At 53.7% G+C, this 14,516-nt stretch overlaps 1 protein-coding gene across 14 annotated transcripts in view; it reads right to left on the bottom strand.

The window, feature by feature from the left end:
- Positions 1-14,516, bottom strand: part of EHMT1 (euchromatic histone lysine methyltransferase 1) — a 115,841-nt gene that overhangs the window by 53,500 nt on the left and 47,825 nt on the right. For 11 of the 14 annotated variants that reach the window (XM_083806890.1, XM_083806886.1, XM_083806883.1 and 8 more), the window contains one exon: positions 8,477-8,564. In XM_083806890.1, the coding sequence (XP_083663016.1) occupies positions 8,477-8,564 (88 nt within the window). Of the gene's footprint in view, positions 1-7,315; positions 7,604-8,476; positions 8,565-11,340; positions 11,531-14,220; positions 14,465-14,516 lie in introns of those variants that run through there. The other 3 variants (XM_083806894.1, XM_083806892.1, XM_083806885.1) reach the window with 3 other exon arrangements.

Raw genomic sequence — 14,516 nt, 5'->3', positions numbered from 1 at the left:
CAAACATTTCCAACATCAGCTTCAGAGCCTTGACTCAGTCAATACACTCAGACCATCCAATCCGACCTCCAGCTCAAAGCACAGCCAACACCGAACTGCAGCCAGGCGCTCAGAGCTGGCCCAGGTGGGTCTCCATGACCTCCTTCAGCCCTTGACCTGCCCAGCCTCACCCTAACCACAGATTAAGTGGAGACGGCCTCGCCCCTGCCTTGTAAAACTCTGCCCCTTGTTTTGGGCACTAAACACCTTATTGTAAGGTGTCTTCGAAGCCTGACAATGTTTGGTAGCTCCTCCCTGAGGTTCAATGTGGGCAATGTGTGCTGAGGGGACGCTTGTGCTACGCAGACCGTTCCCCACCAAACCCAGCCAGGCTGCCGTCATCTCCCACATGGGCGCTGCAAGGCAGAGCTGGGTGAGCTCTGAAGAGAGCAGGGGCACAACCCCTCCGGCACGCAGGAATTCAGTGGCTCTCCAAGCACGACTCCAAGCCAGCAGCCCTGTCCGCTGCCGTCTCACGGCTCCCAGACCACCTTCTGTGTACTGAAAGCTCTGATAAGGCGCACAAGGGTTTGCTTTGGGTAGCGACGACTCTGATTAGGAGAAGGTAAAGTGCTACTATGTGTTCTTTCACTGTTATTTGTCTATTTGAGAAATCTTGGGCAGGGGCAGCAAACAGTTGTGCACCTACTCTTTCAACCCTTATTTCTCATCCTGTATCGAGTGTCTTTAGAAGACCACGCTAGTGCCATTTAAACAATTCTTTCAGCAAAGTCAGCACCAAAACAAAGCAAAAAATGGGCTCCCTAATCACAGCTGGAGGTTTCTAGTGCTCAGCAGCAGGCACCTGGCCGAGTGAGGCCTTCAGTATTTGTTGATTCAAAGGCTGTGCACTCCCACCAGAACAGTCAAACAACTTCAGTGGCTGAGCATTTGATAAACAGAATAAGCAGAGCGCTAAAATTGCTCTACCTGCCAGGAAGGCAACCAAAACAAGGTAAATTAGAGCACTGCCCTAGGGAAAAGAATAACTGCATTACCCCTGAAAGCGTAACGGACTTTATGAATCCATGAGGCTAAAATTAAAATCCCACATACAGCTTACCCCTCACACTCTTAGTAAGTGTCCAAAACGCAATCTGACTGTGGCAGTGCCATAAATCTCTACAAACAGACACCACACCTCCAAATCTGCATTACTAGAAACTTGACAAAACAAAGACATGAAATTTCACCATCCCTAAAGCCGCACAGAAGCGGAGAACTTGACAGCAGTTGGCAGCGGTATCGGCATGGTTTAAGAGGACCGCGCACACGCGCTGCCCTGCCGTAAAGGACCGCAGGGCAAAGCAAGGCCACACCGCCTCCAGCCCCAGCCCAGGCCAGCCACGCCGGCCGCACGGCAGCGGCAGCTACCACAGGCCTCGGGCAGGCCCGTCCTGCGGCTGCTGGGCTGGGGAAGGTCGGCCCCTTCCTCCTGCTCCCTGTTCTGGCTGCACTGAAACAATTTCATGACTTGGTTACTTCAGGGTAACGCTGTTTCCGACAGACTGAGCCCGCATGGTGCCCAGCTCGGTGAGCCCACCAGCCTGGGCCGGCCTCCAGGAGATCAACCCAGGGCCTCACCCGGGCATCGGCCTACAGCCACCCCCACTAACAACCGGCTCGTCAGGAGCTACGTTGCTAATTAATATGTGGTAACCCAGTCAGGCCACACAGCCAGAGCAGCCGTGTGGTGACAGGGACACAAGGAGCCTGGGGCTCCGGCCTCGGCTCCCCAGGCGCGTTCGCACATCTGACCACGGCCAGCAAGTCTTGGGCACGCGCTTCCAGCAGCGCACGTCTGCAGGCGCTGCCGAACAGACGTAATTCAACTTGTATTTACATTTCTGCTGAACGGGGGCCTACAGAAGGGGATGGGAACACGAACTACAGAGGGCAGGAATCTCACCTGGGATAAATGCTGGATAAAAGCCTACAGGACATCTTCAACAGCACCATGCAGCCGAAGAAATGCTCGTTCCTTACGAGACCTTTTCATCTCCCCTTTTCTCATTTTCCAAAAAAAGGTTTAATTGCAAACCTGCTAAAATCTTGTTGTCAAATATACCTCATGGCAATGAGTTCCATGGGTCAATCACAAGTTTTTCTTGAAATGAAGGCTTCAACTGAAGCCTTTTCTGCTCATGCTGGGAATGCAAGTGAATAAAACCCTAAAATCAATTACTTCTCTAAAACTTTACAACTTGACCACACTCATTTTGTTCTAAACAGACCAAGACTACATTTCATCTGTATTCTCCTCTCTCTCCAACTCCTTCTTCGTTCTTTAATCAAAACTGAAGATAGAAAGACACAGCCCATTTCCCCAGATGTGTAACCTCCGTTTCTAGAAGCATCCTGGTATCTCCAGAGATGCCTTATGCACACCCCATGCCATATTCAGCAGTAAAAGCCAGTCACATTGTCTACAATGCCCCCTGCACCCCGATACAAGCATTCCCAATTCATTTTAAATCAGCAAGGTGTGGGACTGGTAACACTCCCAGAGGTTGACCTGTTCGGCCACGCGCTCACCCGTGAGGTGTCAGAAGCTGATACCAAGCTGAAGCAAAGTTCAGTCAATGTGCACCTTCTAGGAGTTAGCTACCTTTTAGTAACAGAAGGAATTCAAGGCTTAGAGAAGTATGCAGATATATGACCCCTGCAATTCCACAAGCAAAGAATAATCAGTAATATATTTAAATGGGCACTCTGAATTAACAGCTCATTGAGAGCAATGAGGAGTTCACACCCTCCCACCTCCACAGGCTCACACAGACCCTTTGCAGCAGCTTCCATCTGAAGCTTTCTTCTCAATATCAAACACAGCTACTCAAAATTAAATTAAGACTCCGATGAAGAGAGCAGAATCTTCAGAAAGGAGAGGAGAGGCTAAGACAGATAGGCCGAGGACATTTCATCTAAACTGAGATGTCTAAAAGATCTCAAAAGGGGGGTGCCACTAAGCCACCATTGCCACCAACAGAGAGAAGAAAGCTCAGACAGCACGGTCTGACTTAACCGTAGACATCTGTCCTCGGGTAAATCACCGCCTGGATGCATCTACCACGTGTAGGCAGAAATGAGGTGGACTAGTTCAGAATTAGAACGGTAAAATAAAAATACCTGAATTAGGCAAAACGAAACCCATCTCTGAAATCCCAGCCCAGACTCCTCTCCGCTGCCTTCGCCTGCCATCCGTCCATCCAGCAGAGCCAGGCTTGGCTCCTGTCCTGCCCCGGACGGTGCCAGCGCCTGCCCTCGAGCACAGCAGGACAGATGCTCGGCCACCGGCAGCCGGAGGGAACCGAATCACCACTGCAGGTACAGCAGGGGACTGGTACCCACCAGAAACTTACCCTGTGCAAGCAGCCAGGTGACCGGCTCAAAGCTCTGTAGTAACCTCAGAACCCTCCAAAAAAAAAATAAAAGTCTTAAATATGTTTTTTTAAACTCATATCTCTGCTCAGTGAGACAAAACAAGAAAAATATGCAAGTGTTATGAGCGTTACTCCAAGCCAAACGGCAGTCATTGCTAGGTTTGAGGGGAAAAGAAAAAAGATCCTACAAGTGAATGCAAAATTATCTGATCTGGAACTTTAACACATTTTCCTGAGCATCTTGGTACTGAGCACCGGTGGAGGCGAGACACACGGCTGCTCACATCCGGCGAGGTATTTCCAACGCTTCTTGCGTGCTCACAGTGGAAGGAGGGCAGGGCAGCCTTCAGGTGTTGCAGGGGCAGTGCCACGCTGAGCGAAGCACAGGCAGGACTTAAACGAAAACTCATGATTTGGAACTCCAGTAGGCAACAGTGAGTAGGTGATAGGTGAGTACTGCAAACATTTATGTTTATAACACACACATTTCACAGATTTTTATCCTAAGCACTTGCAGGTCACCTTTAAAACACCACAGATAGCACAGGCATTTATCCGATATCCAACTGTCCTGCTGGAAAAAACTTTCAAAAGCGAGAAACACACCTGCTTGCTCCTTGGGTTGCAGTTCCTCCCGCCCCTTCCTTCTCAAAGCGAAACAAAATTGTGAAGCAGAGAAAAGCCCAGCTGAAATAAAAAGGTTGCCGAAGAGATGCGAGCTGAAACAGTACAGACCAGTAAGAAATGAGAGACTGAGATCCTGTGCTCCATTGGAAAGGAAAACCCCACCTCTGTCATTCAAGCCAAAAAGCTGAGTGTTTTGAAGCCAAGAAATGAAGAGAATTATAAGTTTCAGGCCAAAGTTCCTCTCTGGAGTGAGTTATTGATGGTCTGGTGTTTTTTTTCCCCCTGTTTACATCTGTGCAAGCAGATGACATCCATCTGAGAGCTTGGCTTTGTATTTCCATGATGCAAGTGCCACCCCTCCTACTGTCCTGGAGTACACAGGCACCTGTGGGAGCCCGCCTCCCATCTCCTGCACGACCTACCAATAGCCAAAACAGGGAAAAACAACAGCAAAAAAATGTCTTCTGCTGTTACATGCTCCACACTGAGCTTACACAGGTTGAACAAGTGGGATTCAGGTTCTTGCCGATGAGCCACCCACGAATACTGGTGGACTGAAGGCTGTTTAACGTCCTGCATGAAATTAATTTGTTCCTTTGCTCTGGGATGGGGTCCACAGTGTCATGGGGCCGCGAGGCCCCAACCTGGCCATGCCCGGTGATCGCAGCGCTCCCGCTCCCCACAGCTGCAGACCCGAGCACGGCGAGCACCTGACGGGCTGTCAGGGCTTGGGTGAACACGTCGAGTGTCTAATGAGCATCGTTTTGTTTTATCTGCACTCCTGGCTGCCGGTCTCAGCAGGGAATCCCAGTGCTGAGCAGGTCAAGGCAAGGAGATTATTCTTTTCCTCCTTTTAGAGCAGCCATCTCTACACCTGGGAATGCAAAGGTTGCAGCGGCTCAGTGGAGAGCAGCACGTTCCTCACCCTCGGCAGCTTCCTATCTGCAGTAAGAGGGAGAGGAAAAAAAAAAAAAGAAGAAAGAGAAACGGCCCCTCCAGGAATTTAAAACCCTGATGTTCTCTAAAAGCAGTTTTAAGTTTATTTGAGAGCAAAGTGACTGTGCATGTCTCATCCAGCAGCGCTGCTCTTGTAAGCAGCTGCCTCGGGTGAAGTCTGGGAAAGGCTGAGCGTAATGGAGAACTTCGTTACCGGCTGCCCTCCCTCCCTGCTCGCCCTGCTGCGGCTGGAGTGGGGCTTCCCACCTCTGGGGCTGAGGAGTAAAAGGAGCAGTTGGCCTTGAAAACTCCAGCAAGACGCGCCACGGAGATGGGAGCTACAGACTTCAGGAGAACTGAAATCCCTTGCAATTCTTTCAGGAAACCTCTCTTTAACTAGTTTCTGAGTCAGACTACATACAGTACAGTCTAATAAAACCGTTTCCGCTCATCTCTTCCAACCCCCTGCCCCTTTTGCCTGTCAAAGGGGAAGAGAGACCTAAACTTTTACCCACACATAAAACCAAACTGCAATGTTTCCCCACGGATGTCAAAACGCAGTCTCATCCACAGCTTTTTTTCCTATCCGCATTGAGCAATTTTACACAGAAGGAGACATTAAGCCTAATGAGCAGCTTAACCTGAGCTTTACACAGGCTGGGAATCAATCCCAGAATCGGAAATTAAAGCACCAAGAACACCTGAAGATCTCGTTCCTACAGATGTATGTTAAATTTATAGTTCAATTACTTCTCTTCATCAGTGCCAGGATGAGGCTAGCAGAGGACGTGCCAGCTGACAGCAACGGCGCATTGCTGCAATACCTTTCCCTTGAGGAACAAAGAAGGAAACACCACGACTGCATCCCAGCTCCAGCTCCCCCCCGGAGCCCCGACCTCCAGGCTGCTCCCCAAGCACCCCCCGAGGGCTCGTTTCCGTGCAGCCACGTCCCAGCCACCCCAAAAGGCAGGCTGGCACGCCGAGGGTGGCCGAGATAGGGGGCACAGGGCCTCACAACGCCCGACTGCAAACTGGGCAGTTCAGCTATCGCTGCACAAGAGCTGGAGCCTTCCCTGCAAGAGAAGACCTTCAGGGACAGTGGCGGTGCCAGACAGCAGCTCGCAGAATCATAAAGCCACCGAAGGGTTTGGGCTGGCAGCTGCAGGCGCTGCTGCAGCAGGGCCAACGTGCCTTGCTTGTGGGGCAGGCTGCTAAATCTCATTTAAAGTTGCAAGCTACCTGAATTCCCTGGCACGGAGAGAACAGAACTTTGCATGCAGATGTGTAACACACACACAAAAAATATTTGGTGTGGCAGTAGCAGAGCTGAGACACATGCTGCCACAGTTCGAATGGGGATCTGATACCAACCTCAGTATCGGTACCGTTCTGAGTCAAGGGAGAGTAAAAAGGGGGTTAAACACAGCGATTCACACTAAATCTTTAACCCAACCAGCACCTTCAGTCAGCCTTTGGGTCTGCAAGTTCCAGCCTCTGGAAGTTTTAGATCTCAGATTCAATATCCACAGATAGCCTGCCAAGGGAATTTTCCCAAAGGGAACAAAACCCAGGAGAGATCTAGCTTCGTGTTACAGGCGACAGTTCCTAGCAAACAAAAATTGATCTGCTCAGCCTAAACCAGGACCCGGAAGCACCAGTAGCCTTGTGGGGATGCCCAGTTCCAGGCATCCTCCTCTGCAGAGGAGAGAGAAGTTTAAAAGACAAATCTCAGGCGGGGGGGTCCTCATCCAGTCCGCACAGCCCATCTCCACCAACTGCTTCCATCCCGCAGTTCGGAAACTGGGCTCAAAGAAAACGTTTCGTTCCAACTTGCAAGTCTGCTGTAATGACTTCACGTTCACATCACGCTCCGAAATGTAAATTCCCATGCAAACGCTGAACGCTGTTACTAGCGGGCTTTCGGACCGTTGGCTGATTGAACCCCTATGATGATCACAGCTGGTTAACGAAGGTCAGCTAAGAACAATGCGTACAGCGCAGTGACCAAGCAAACCATTGTCTTTTACACATGTGGTATGTTTGGGAAGAAAAAGGACACAATCCGACTGTTACCACAAGAATGGAAACTACGCAGTTCAGAATTTAGGACCCTTTCTGTCCTGGTAACAGAACCGTACAGCAAGCTGAAGCGCCTGAAAGTTGAGCACCTTGTGGAGTCTCAGGACTGCTCCTGCACAGGGAGGGGTCTCAGCTTCTTTTTCACACAGAGTCATTTGCTTTTAGTCAAAATCGGTCAAGACATACAAGGCATAAAGTTTCTCTATTCCAACCCTCATCCTGCTTTTTCACCTCCCTGGACTCTTGACACTTACCTTGAGATCATCCTAGAGCTAAATAAACTCGCGTGATGCTCCTGAGCCAAGCAAGGCAAGGGATCAAAGCTCGAGTCTCTGGCCAGAGCAACGCACCCCCACACCGACATCTCAGACTTCATTTCTGGTCTTCCCAGATCAGAGGTCCACGCGTGGCTGGCGTCAGCAGCAACTCTCACGTGCTTCCAGTTAATACGCAAACACCGTGGCCACATCTGACAGAGCATTCAATATTCTGCTTGTTCTGAGCTTTACTTTCTAACCAGAGCAACTTGACAAAACATTATGCTGGACAGAAGAGAACAAAAAGGCAATGCTGTACTCACACGGGTCTAAAATAAGTACAAAACTTTGTTTCTAGCTAAGGCTGGGTATTTTGATGGGGTCAGTCCAGTGCTATTCTAGTGTTCTCTTACGGAGAGGAGAACAAAAATAACACCAAATCCCTACAGATCAATGAGAAGTAGATACTCAAGGAACAACGGAGCCATGAAAAGGGGGGAAAAAAGATAAAAGGGTTGTGTGTTTCATTTCTCCCTAATCCCATTGACATTTATTAAGCCCTCAGATCTGTGTGTGCGCCTCTCACACACAGCCACATAGGAAAGACTTCACCAAACTAACACATGCACTGCAGCCTGCAAAGTAAAAGCAAGCAGAGACAACGCAGAAGCCACGAAGCAACCCTCAAGGGCACGAGGTGCCGAGAGTCTCCCCCCACCAGCCATCCTGCAGCGACTGGTGCCTCTGGAGCAACAGAGAAACTCAAAGGAAAACAGAAAGTTAAGGTTAATAGAGAGGAGAAGGGCTAGGTCACCGTGTGGCTCAGAGTTCAGTTAAAACCAGCCACACAGAGGAGGTTCAAAGCAACTCAAGCCTCCTTTGCGTTTCACAGCCACACCAAAGCAGAAGTGAAAATCAGATATACGTCCGTAGGTGGGTGGAGATGGATGGACTGCAAAGCAACTTTGCATCCGCCAGGGAAAAGCCCTGCTCAGGGTAACACAGGAGGAGAACAGAGCCACTCTTTCCGTGAGAGCACATCCGAGACCCCTGGGGCACAGAGCGCATCGCCGAGCCCCAGCTCTCGTTCCCAGCTCGCCACGTGCCGACCCCCGGAGCCAGGCTGAGGTCTGGCCCCCCGCCCAGGCAGGTGCTCACCTTCCTCCTTGTTGTTGGTGATGTCTTTCAGCAGCTCAGTCTTCATGCAGGCGTCTTTCCTTGTCTCTCCCTTATTCAGCACTGTTCGCTAAGGGTGGGGAGAGAAGGGATGGGGGAGAAAAAGAGATTTCGAGGTTTAGCTCCGTGCCCATACACACGCTGCGTTTAAACCAACACACGGTCATGGACATATCCTGTTTATAGCATGGGCAAACCTCATTCTGCCAAATAACGCTGCCAGGAAACTGCCAAGGCGCAGGTCACAGATAAAGGGCTGGAAGGCCTGTCCCAGCCGAGCCCAGCCCGCCCCAGGGGCAGCGGGGCCGGACCCGCACTCGGCCGAGACTTCGGGTCCCCGGGTAAGAGGCAGCCAGGCAGTTCTGAACGCAAAGGGTCCGGGAACCCAGCCCAGCGTGTCTGTACGCTGAGAAGGTCGCAAACGGCATCCCGAGGAAGTGACCCTCACTCCCCCAGACCGCTTCGGTCGTGGGGGGGAGGAGGCAGAGGGACCGCGTTTCTCACTGCGCACCATCTATCCACCAGCGGGCCAAAGTACGCGCCTGTACCTCTGCTCTCCGTGGTTCGTCCACACGTAACTTACAAAGTGCAAGCCGCCAGCGAGCTACACCTAACTCGTCATTCCTACATCCATGTTTATTAAAGCTCACGAGCTCGTTTTTTAATTCCATAGAAAGCAATTTTTCTTTTTTTTCCCCCCTTCTCTTTTTGTGTGGAAAGGGAACAGCTGCTCTCTCCTCCGCCTTTCACACGCCTGGCGTCGCGTTGCTGGATCAGGTTTGCAGCCCTAATACCTCTCCTGTCGCCTTTTTCTTGGGGGGGGGGGGGGGGGTGACCAGACAAAAAAGCCACCGAAACAAAGGAAAAAGGTATTAAATAAAACAAAACAAAACACAGACAAGAAGGGGTCCTTTGCCGCAGCTCTCTGGTTCAGCAGAGGAGCCCGGGGAAGGCGCGGTGCCAGCCCCGGGGCCGGGTGAGGCCGCCAAGGGCTCGCTGCGTGCGGCGCAGGAGGAGAATAAGCCCCCGGTCAAGCCAACTGTCGCAGGCCGGCGCGGAGAGCAGATGGTGCCTGCAGCCATGCAAATCAAAAGGTTTAAGGCGCGCTGAGCGATAAAGGGGGGAAAAAACAACAACAACAAAACCAACGAGCCTGCCCATCTCCCACAAAGCAAGCAGGAGATAAGAAATACGCACGAAGGCCCATCGGCCTCCAAAGCACCGCCAGGCAAAGCGGGCTCTGCAGCGAGCCCTTCCCCAGCACCACTCGCTGCTTGAAGCTACCGGGGGCACAGGCCTCGGGGCCGCCGGCAGGAGCCAGCGCGTGATTTTGGCCTGCGCGTGAGCTCAGGGGCCGGCCGCGCTGCAGCACGGGCTCCTCGCCAGGGGGATCCCGGGGCGGGCAGCGAGAGCCCTGCAAGGGGAGCTGAGGGCACCCGCGGGGTGCACGGAGCTGGCACCCCGAAGGATTGCTCCTCTCGCGAGCAGGAAGCTGTGGGCGGCCGGCACCGGGGCTAACACCGCATGTGGCCACGGCAGGAGGAGCTCGGGCAACAAGCACGCGGCCTTCAGGCTTTAACAGAGAGACAAAAAGCAAGCTCAGGGTGTGAGCATTTGAAACCTCGGCTCAGCCAAAGGATCGGGCAGCCTGACACAAAGCACGCTTCCAACAGCTTCCACCGAGAACCGGCCACGGAAGCACAGCCTCGCGCTTGGGCACAGGTCAGCCGTTCTTTGCTAAGCCGGTGACACGCGTCCTTGCTGCGAGCATCGACAAGTAAATCCTTCCTCTCCTCCGCCCAGACTTCTTGTAAACTGGGAACAACTCCGTTTCCCTGCTGGATTTACCCTGGTGCTAGAGCAACGTGGGGAGCTGTGACAGGCCGCAGCGCTGTCGGGAGCTCAGACCCGCAGCTCACCCGTGGGCACAAGCACCCGGCCCTGGCCAGAAAGACGGAGCCTCAGCTCATGTCACGGGGAGCAGCCGGCCTCCCCGGCCTTTGTTACGACAAAGAGAGGTCTGGGCATCCCCGCTGTTGGACTGACTCCTACTGAAAGCCTCGGGATTTCCAGCAGGCCGTTCTCATCCATCCGAATCTTTGTTTTCCAAGCAGCATCCCCGCTCCACACAGGATTCACGCTCTCCCTCCCACGGGGACGTTGCCGCTGCTCAGACCACGAGGCCTGAAGAGAAGCCGCTGCAGGAACCCCGGAGCGGAGCAGCCCTCGGCAGCTAAGGAACACGCTCCCTCCTCTCTGCAGTGAAGAGGAGCACGGAGCCGCCCCGGACCCCGGCCGGAGCTCTCGAAGCAGCGTTCCCAGCGCCGAGAGGCGCCAGGGAGAAGCCATCGCTTCTTCACGTCGGAGTAAAAGAGCTCGGTGCCAAGGCAAGGCCACCCGAGGTGGCTTCCAAGGGGCTCTTGTAGGGCAGAGCCGCAGCCAAGCGGCCCCGGCCAGCAGCAGCTTTGCAACCTCCAGGCACCGCTCTGGATCAAATGAAAACCCAGCAGCGCGGCGCACACCGCCACTGCGCCTTCGCAGCCCTGCGCGGAGGCAGGAAAAAAAAAAAGAAAAGAAAATTAGGCCAATAAAAAAAAAAAGATGGCTGTGGATTTGGAAGCACTCTCATCAAAAGGAGACTACAGAAAACCACTGCAAAGCCCTCGAAGCCTCTTCCCCGAGGCCAGGCGCTCTCCCACCCGTGCTCCATCACCCACGGCGGGCGGTAGGCAGCACCCATGGGTGCCCGCCGCCCACCGGCCCACGGCAGGGCTGCCCATCCATTCCCACCGGCCCACGGCTCCACCCAGCCGAGTCAGCAGCAACTTCGCTGCAAGTGTCAATACCTCCATGTTTGGGTGGCTTGCTTTTCCCCCCTTAAATTCAGAGCAAACTTCCCCTTCTGCTCACACCCCATGGCCCAATCCGTCGGCTCCTGATTGGCAGGGAAATCCTATACCCACCCTCCCCGCCAGAAGTGTCGGCTCTTGCAGCAGTCCCAACAAAAGCCAACTGCCAAGCTCGGGCTGCTTCACAATAAAAGTCTCGCGCTCTCCTTTTTTTATTATTTATTTTTTTTCCCCCCTTTTCCTGCAGCCGGCTGCCTCCATTCCCCAGCTGACCCCGGGCTGATTGTTAACCTCCAGCCACTGGAGAGCCTCCCCAAAGGTTACGTGCCATGACCAACGAAGCGTTATTCCCCCCACCACGACCTTTTATTTGTAGGTTTTGAAGGAAAGAAAAATGGCTGCGTCTTAAGAAAGGTGTTTGAAAGGGCTTTAGAAGCCATGAGGACCCAAGCAGAGAAGCAAGCGCTGTTTTTAGTCTTTCCTCTCCAGCTCTGCTTGCAAAAAATAAGGCTCCCCTTCCTCCACGAGGTCTTTGGAGGGGATGGAAGAGAGGTCAGACCAAGGAAAGGGTCTGCAGCGCTCCCAGGCAGGCAACTACAAACGACGCTGGTGCCTTTAAAACAAAAAACAACAACAAAAAGGGCAGAGCTGGGAAGCACAGAAAGAGCCTTCTCATCTCAGCCTCCTCCTTGGCATTTTCAGCAGCCATCCGCGTGCCCTTCGCAAGGGTCCGAGCAGGTTTTACAGGCAAAGACAAAACATGCACAGCACAGCCCCAGCACACCGCAGCTTACCAAGCCCAAGAGAGCAGCTAGCTGCATCGTGACCCAGCGCTCCCTGACAGCACACCGGGAAGGAGCGGAGGTGGATGTGCTAAGATGTCCACCTTCACCAGAGTCCCTCTTTTTTTTTTTTTTCCCCCCTTAAAAACCAACCTTCTAGGAACCCGAAACTTCGCAGCAACGTTGTTCTGATCTGAGACAGGCAGTTAATGCAGGTCGCCCTGAGAGCGGGCTGCCAGCAGGACGAGCGACCCCGCTCCAGCTCCGCCGCACAGAGCCGCGTGCGGGAGCACCAACACGCCGGGCGAGAGGGACGGCGCCGACCCTGCAAGCCCTGGGGCCTGCAAGCCCCAGACCAAGAGGCCGGCACCCAGGGGACACCGACCCCCCAGGGGTGACGCCGCCAGCACACGGGTCCCCACGAGCCACAGACCCCGCCAGCTCCCACCCGCCAGCCACGGGGCAGGATTTCACCCCCAGCACGGTGGCGGCGAGGTCTGCAGAACGCACTGTGGCCGAAAGGGAGGCAAAGCTCCCGAGAAATGATGCAACTCCAGCAGCAGCACATCCCCGTTCACTCTCGTTTTTCCCTCCCGAAAGAAAACCAACAAACCCAACTTGCTCATAGTAACCTTTGCCTTAAAGAGAAGGCGAGCGTTTTGTAGCTAGTTATAGGGGAGGCACTGATTAAGAAAACACTCGTGGAAAGGCAGCGTTCCTCTTGTAGGCAGGAGGAGATGGCCGATTTCAGACTCCAGCACCACTCAGGTCCTGCCGCGCATGGGCAAGGTCTGGGATCACCGCTGGTGGGGGACGCTGACCACAGGCCCGTCGTTAGAAGCAGCAGGAGAAGCATTTGATTTGGAGAAGGAAGGAAACGTAACGCCAATGTACCTGGCCTACAAAGCAGTCACCAGTCTCAAAGCTCCTTTTCTAGGTTAAGGCCACTTCCTTATAAGCCTCGTGCAATCATGTGAACATGGAATTTTATCTGCAGCTCACAACAAGCACTCCTCTCAGCCCGAAGTTTGTCCCTACATCAAACAAGACCTGCAGTTCTTTTGTCTCCCGAATCCCTCCCGTCCAGGCTCTTCCTAAAAGGACAGAAACATTTCCTTCTCTGCCCCCATGGCTCCCTCCTACTCCAGCCGCGCAAATCAACTCCCCAGACAGGGGGAAGGGTAGAAACGAGGCGCAAGTCCCTGCATGCAAAAGCTGGGAACAAGGAGACACTTGCATGAAAGGCAACAGGACCTCGTATCGCACAAGGCAGCCCACAGTGGTGCTCAGGCTTCTGGCAGGGGGGTTTGCAGAGCCCGAGCTCCACGGAACTCCTGCAGCAGCGAGGCCACGAGCAGGGCAGCAGCTCTGGCGTGGCCGCAGCGCCGCCGTCTCGCTGCTTCCATGCTGGGAAGCGTTGCGCCCATCTAACTGTGTCCCAGTAGAGTTAAAACCAGTACGACTTGTATGTGCAGACAAGTGTAAATCCAGAGCAGACAAAGGCATCTCCTCCTTCCACCGGCTGAGGTTAGCAAGAAGTACAGCTGCCGCCTGCCTTCTCTTAGCACCAGGGAGGGGGAGCAGGGAACCCTAAAACGGAGCCAAAGATTCCTCGTCCTCTCTAGCAGAAGCAAACCAGCCATTTCAGAAACACCAAGTCGCCAGGAAGGCTCAGCAAGGATGAAACCATAGCACCAAGAAGAGCCTGGAACGAGCAGTCTGCAGCACCCTGGCACACTGGGGCGCAGCAATCACCCCATCAACAGCACCCAGGCACCTCTTCGGCCTCCACGCTCCTCTTCCTCCCTCCCCCAAACCACCGCAGCCAGAGGAGCAGCTCCCTCGCCCCTGCCCGGCCCGGGGATGCCGGGCGAAGGGGCTCCTGCTCCAGGCCGGAGCCGAAGGAGGTGGCCCCAGCCCAGGCACTTCCTTGGGAAGGCCCTCACCCCGCACACACCACCTCTTCCGTGCCACCTGCAGCCACAGCGACGCCTGCGAGCCGGGAAAGCAGACAGGGAGAGGAAAAAAAGGCAAAAAACAACACAAAAGTTGCACCCTAGGGCCTGTCCCTCTAATAGCTACAGCAAAACCTCACCAAGACTTTACTCTCCTGGAGGGTGAGAAAGGCACGCAGCGCTGCCCAGCACCCGAAGTCCTAGAGGTGGCAGCTCCTCACCACCTCGCCTCCATGGCCTACGGGCTTCGTCCTTCGTGGGGCTTTTTTTCTGCTCTGTCATTAAGAGTGGAGCCTGGTCTTTTCCTTCAATCCCAAGAATTGCACTGAATTAGATCATCTTTCTCGGCTCACCTCCCCCTACAGGCAGCTCCCGAGCATGCTCAGCTCGGCCTGGCGCTGCCATTTCATAACTGCATTGTTTACAGACGCACACT

Source organism: Anser anser (assembly GCF_964211835.1).
Source record: "Anser anser genome assembly, chromosome: 21".
Taxonomy (NCBI): domain Eukaryota; kingdom Metazoa; phylum Chordata; class Aves; order Anseriformes; family Anatidae; genus Anser; species Anser anser.
Note: the sequence above shows the minus strand (reverse complement) of the source record. Positions and strands in the feature narration are given on the sequence as shown.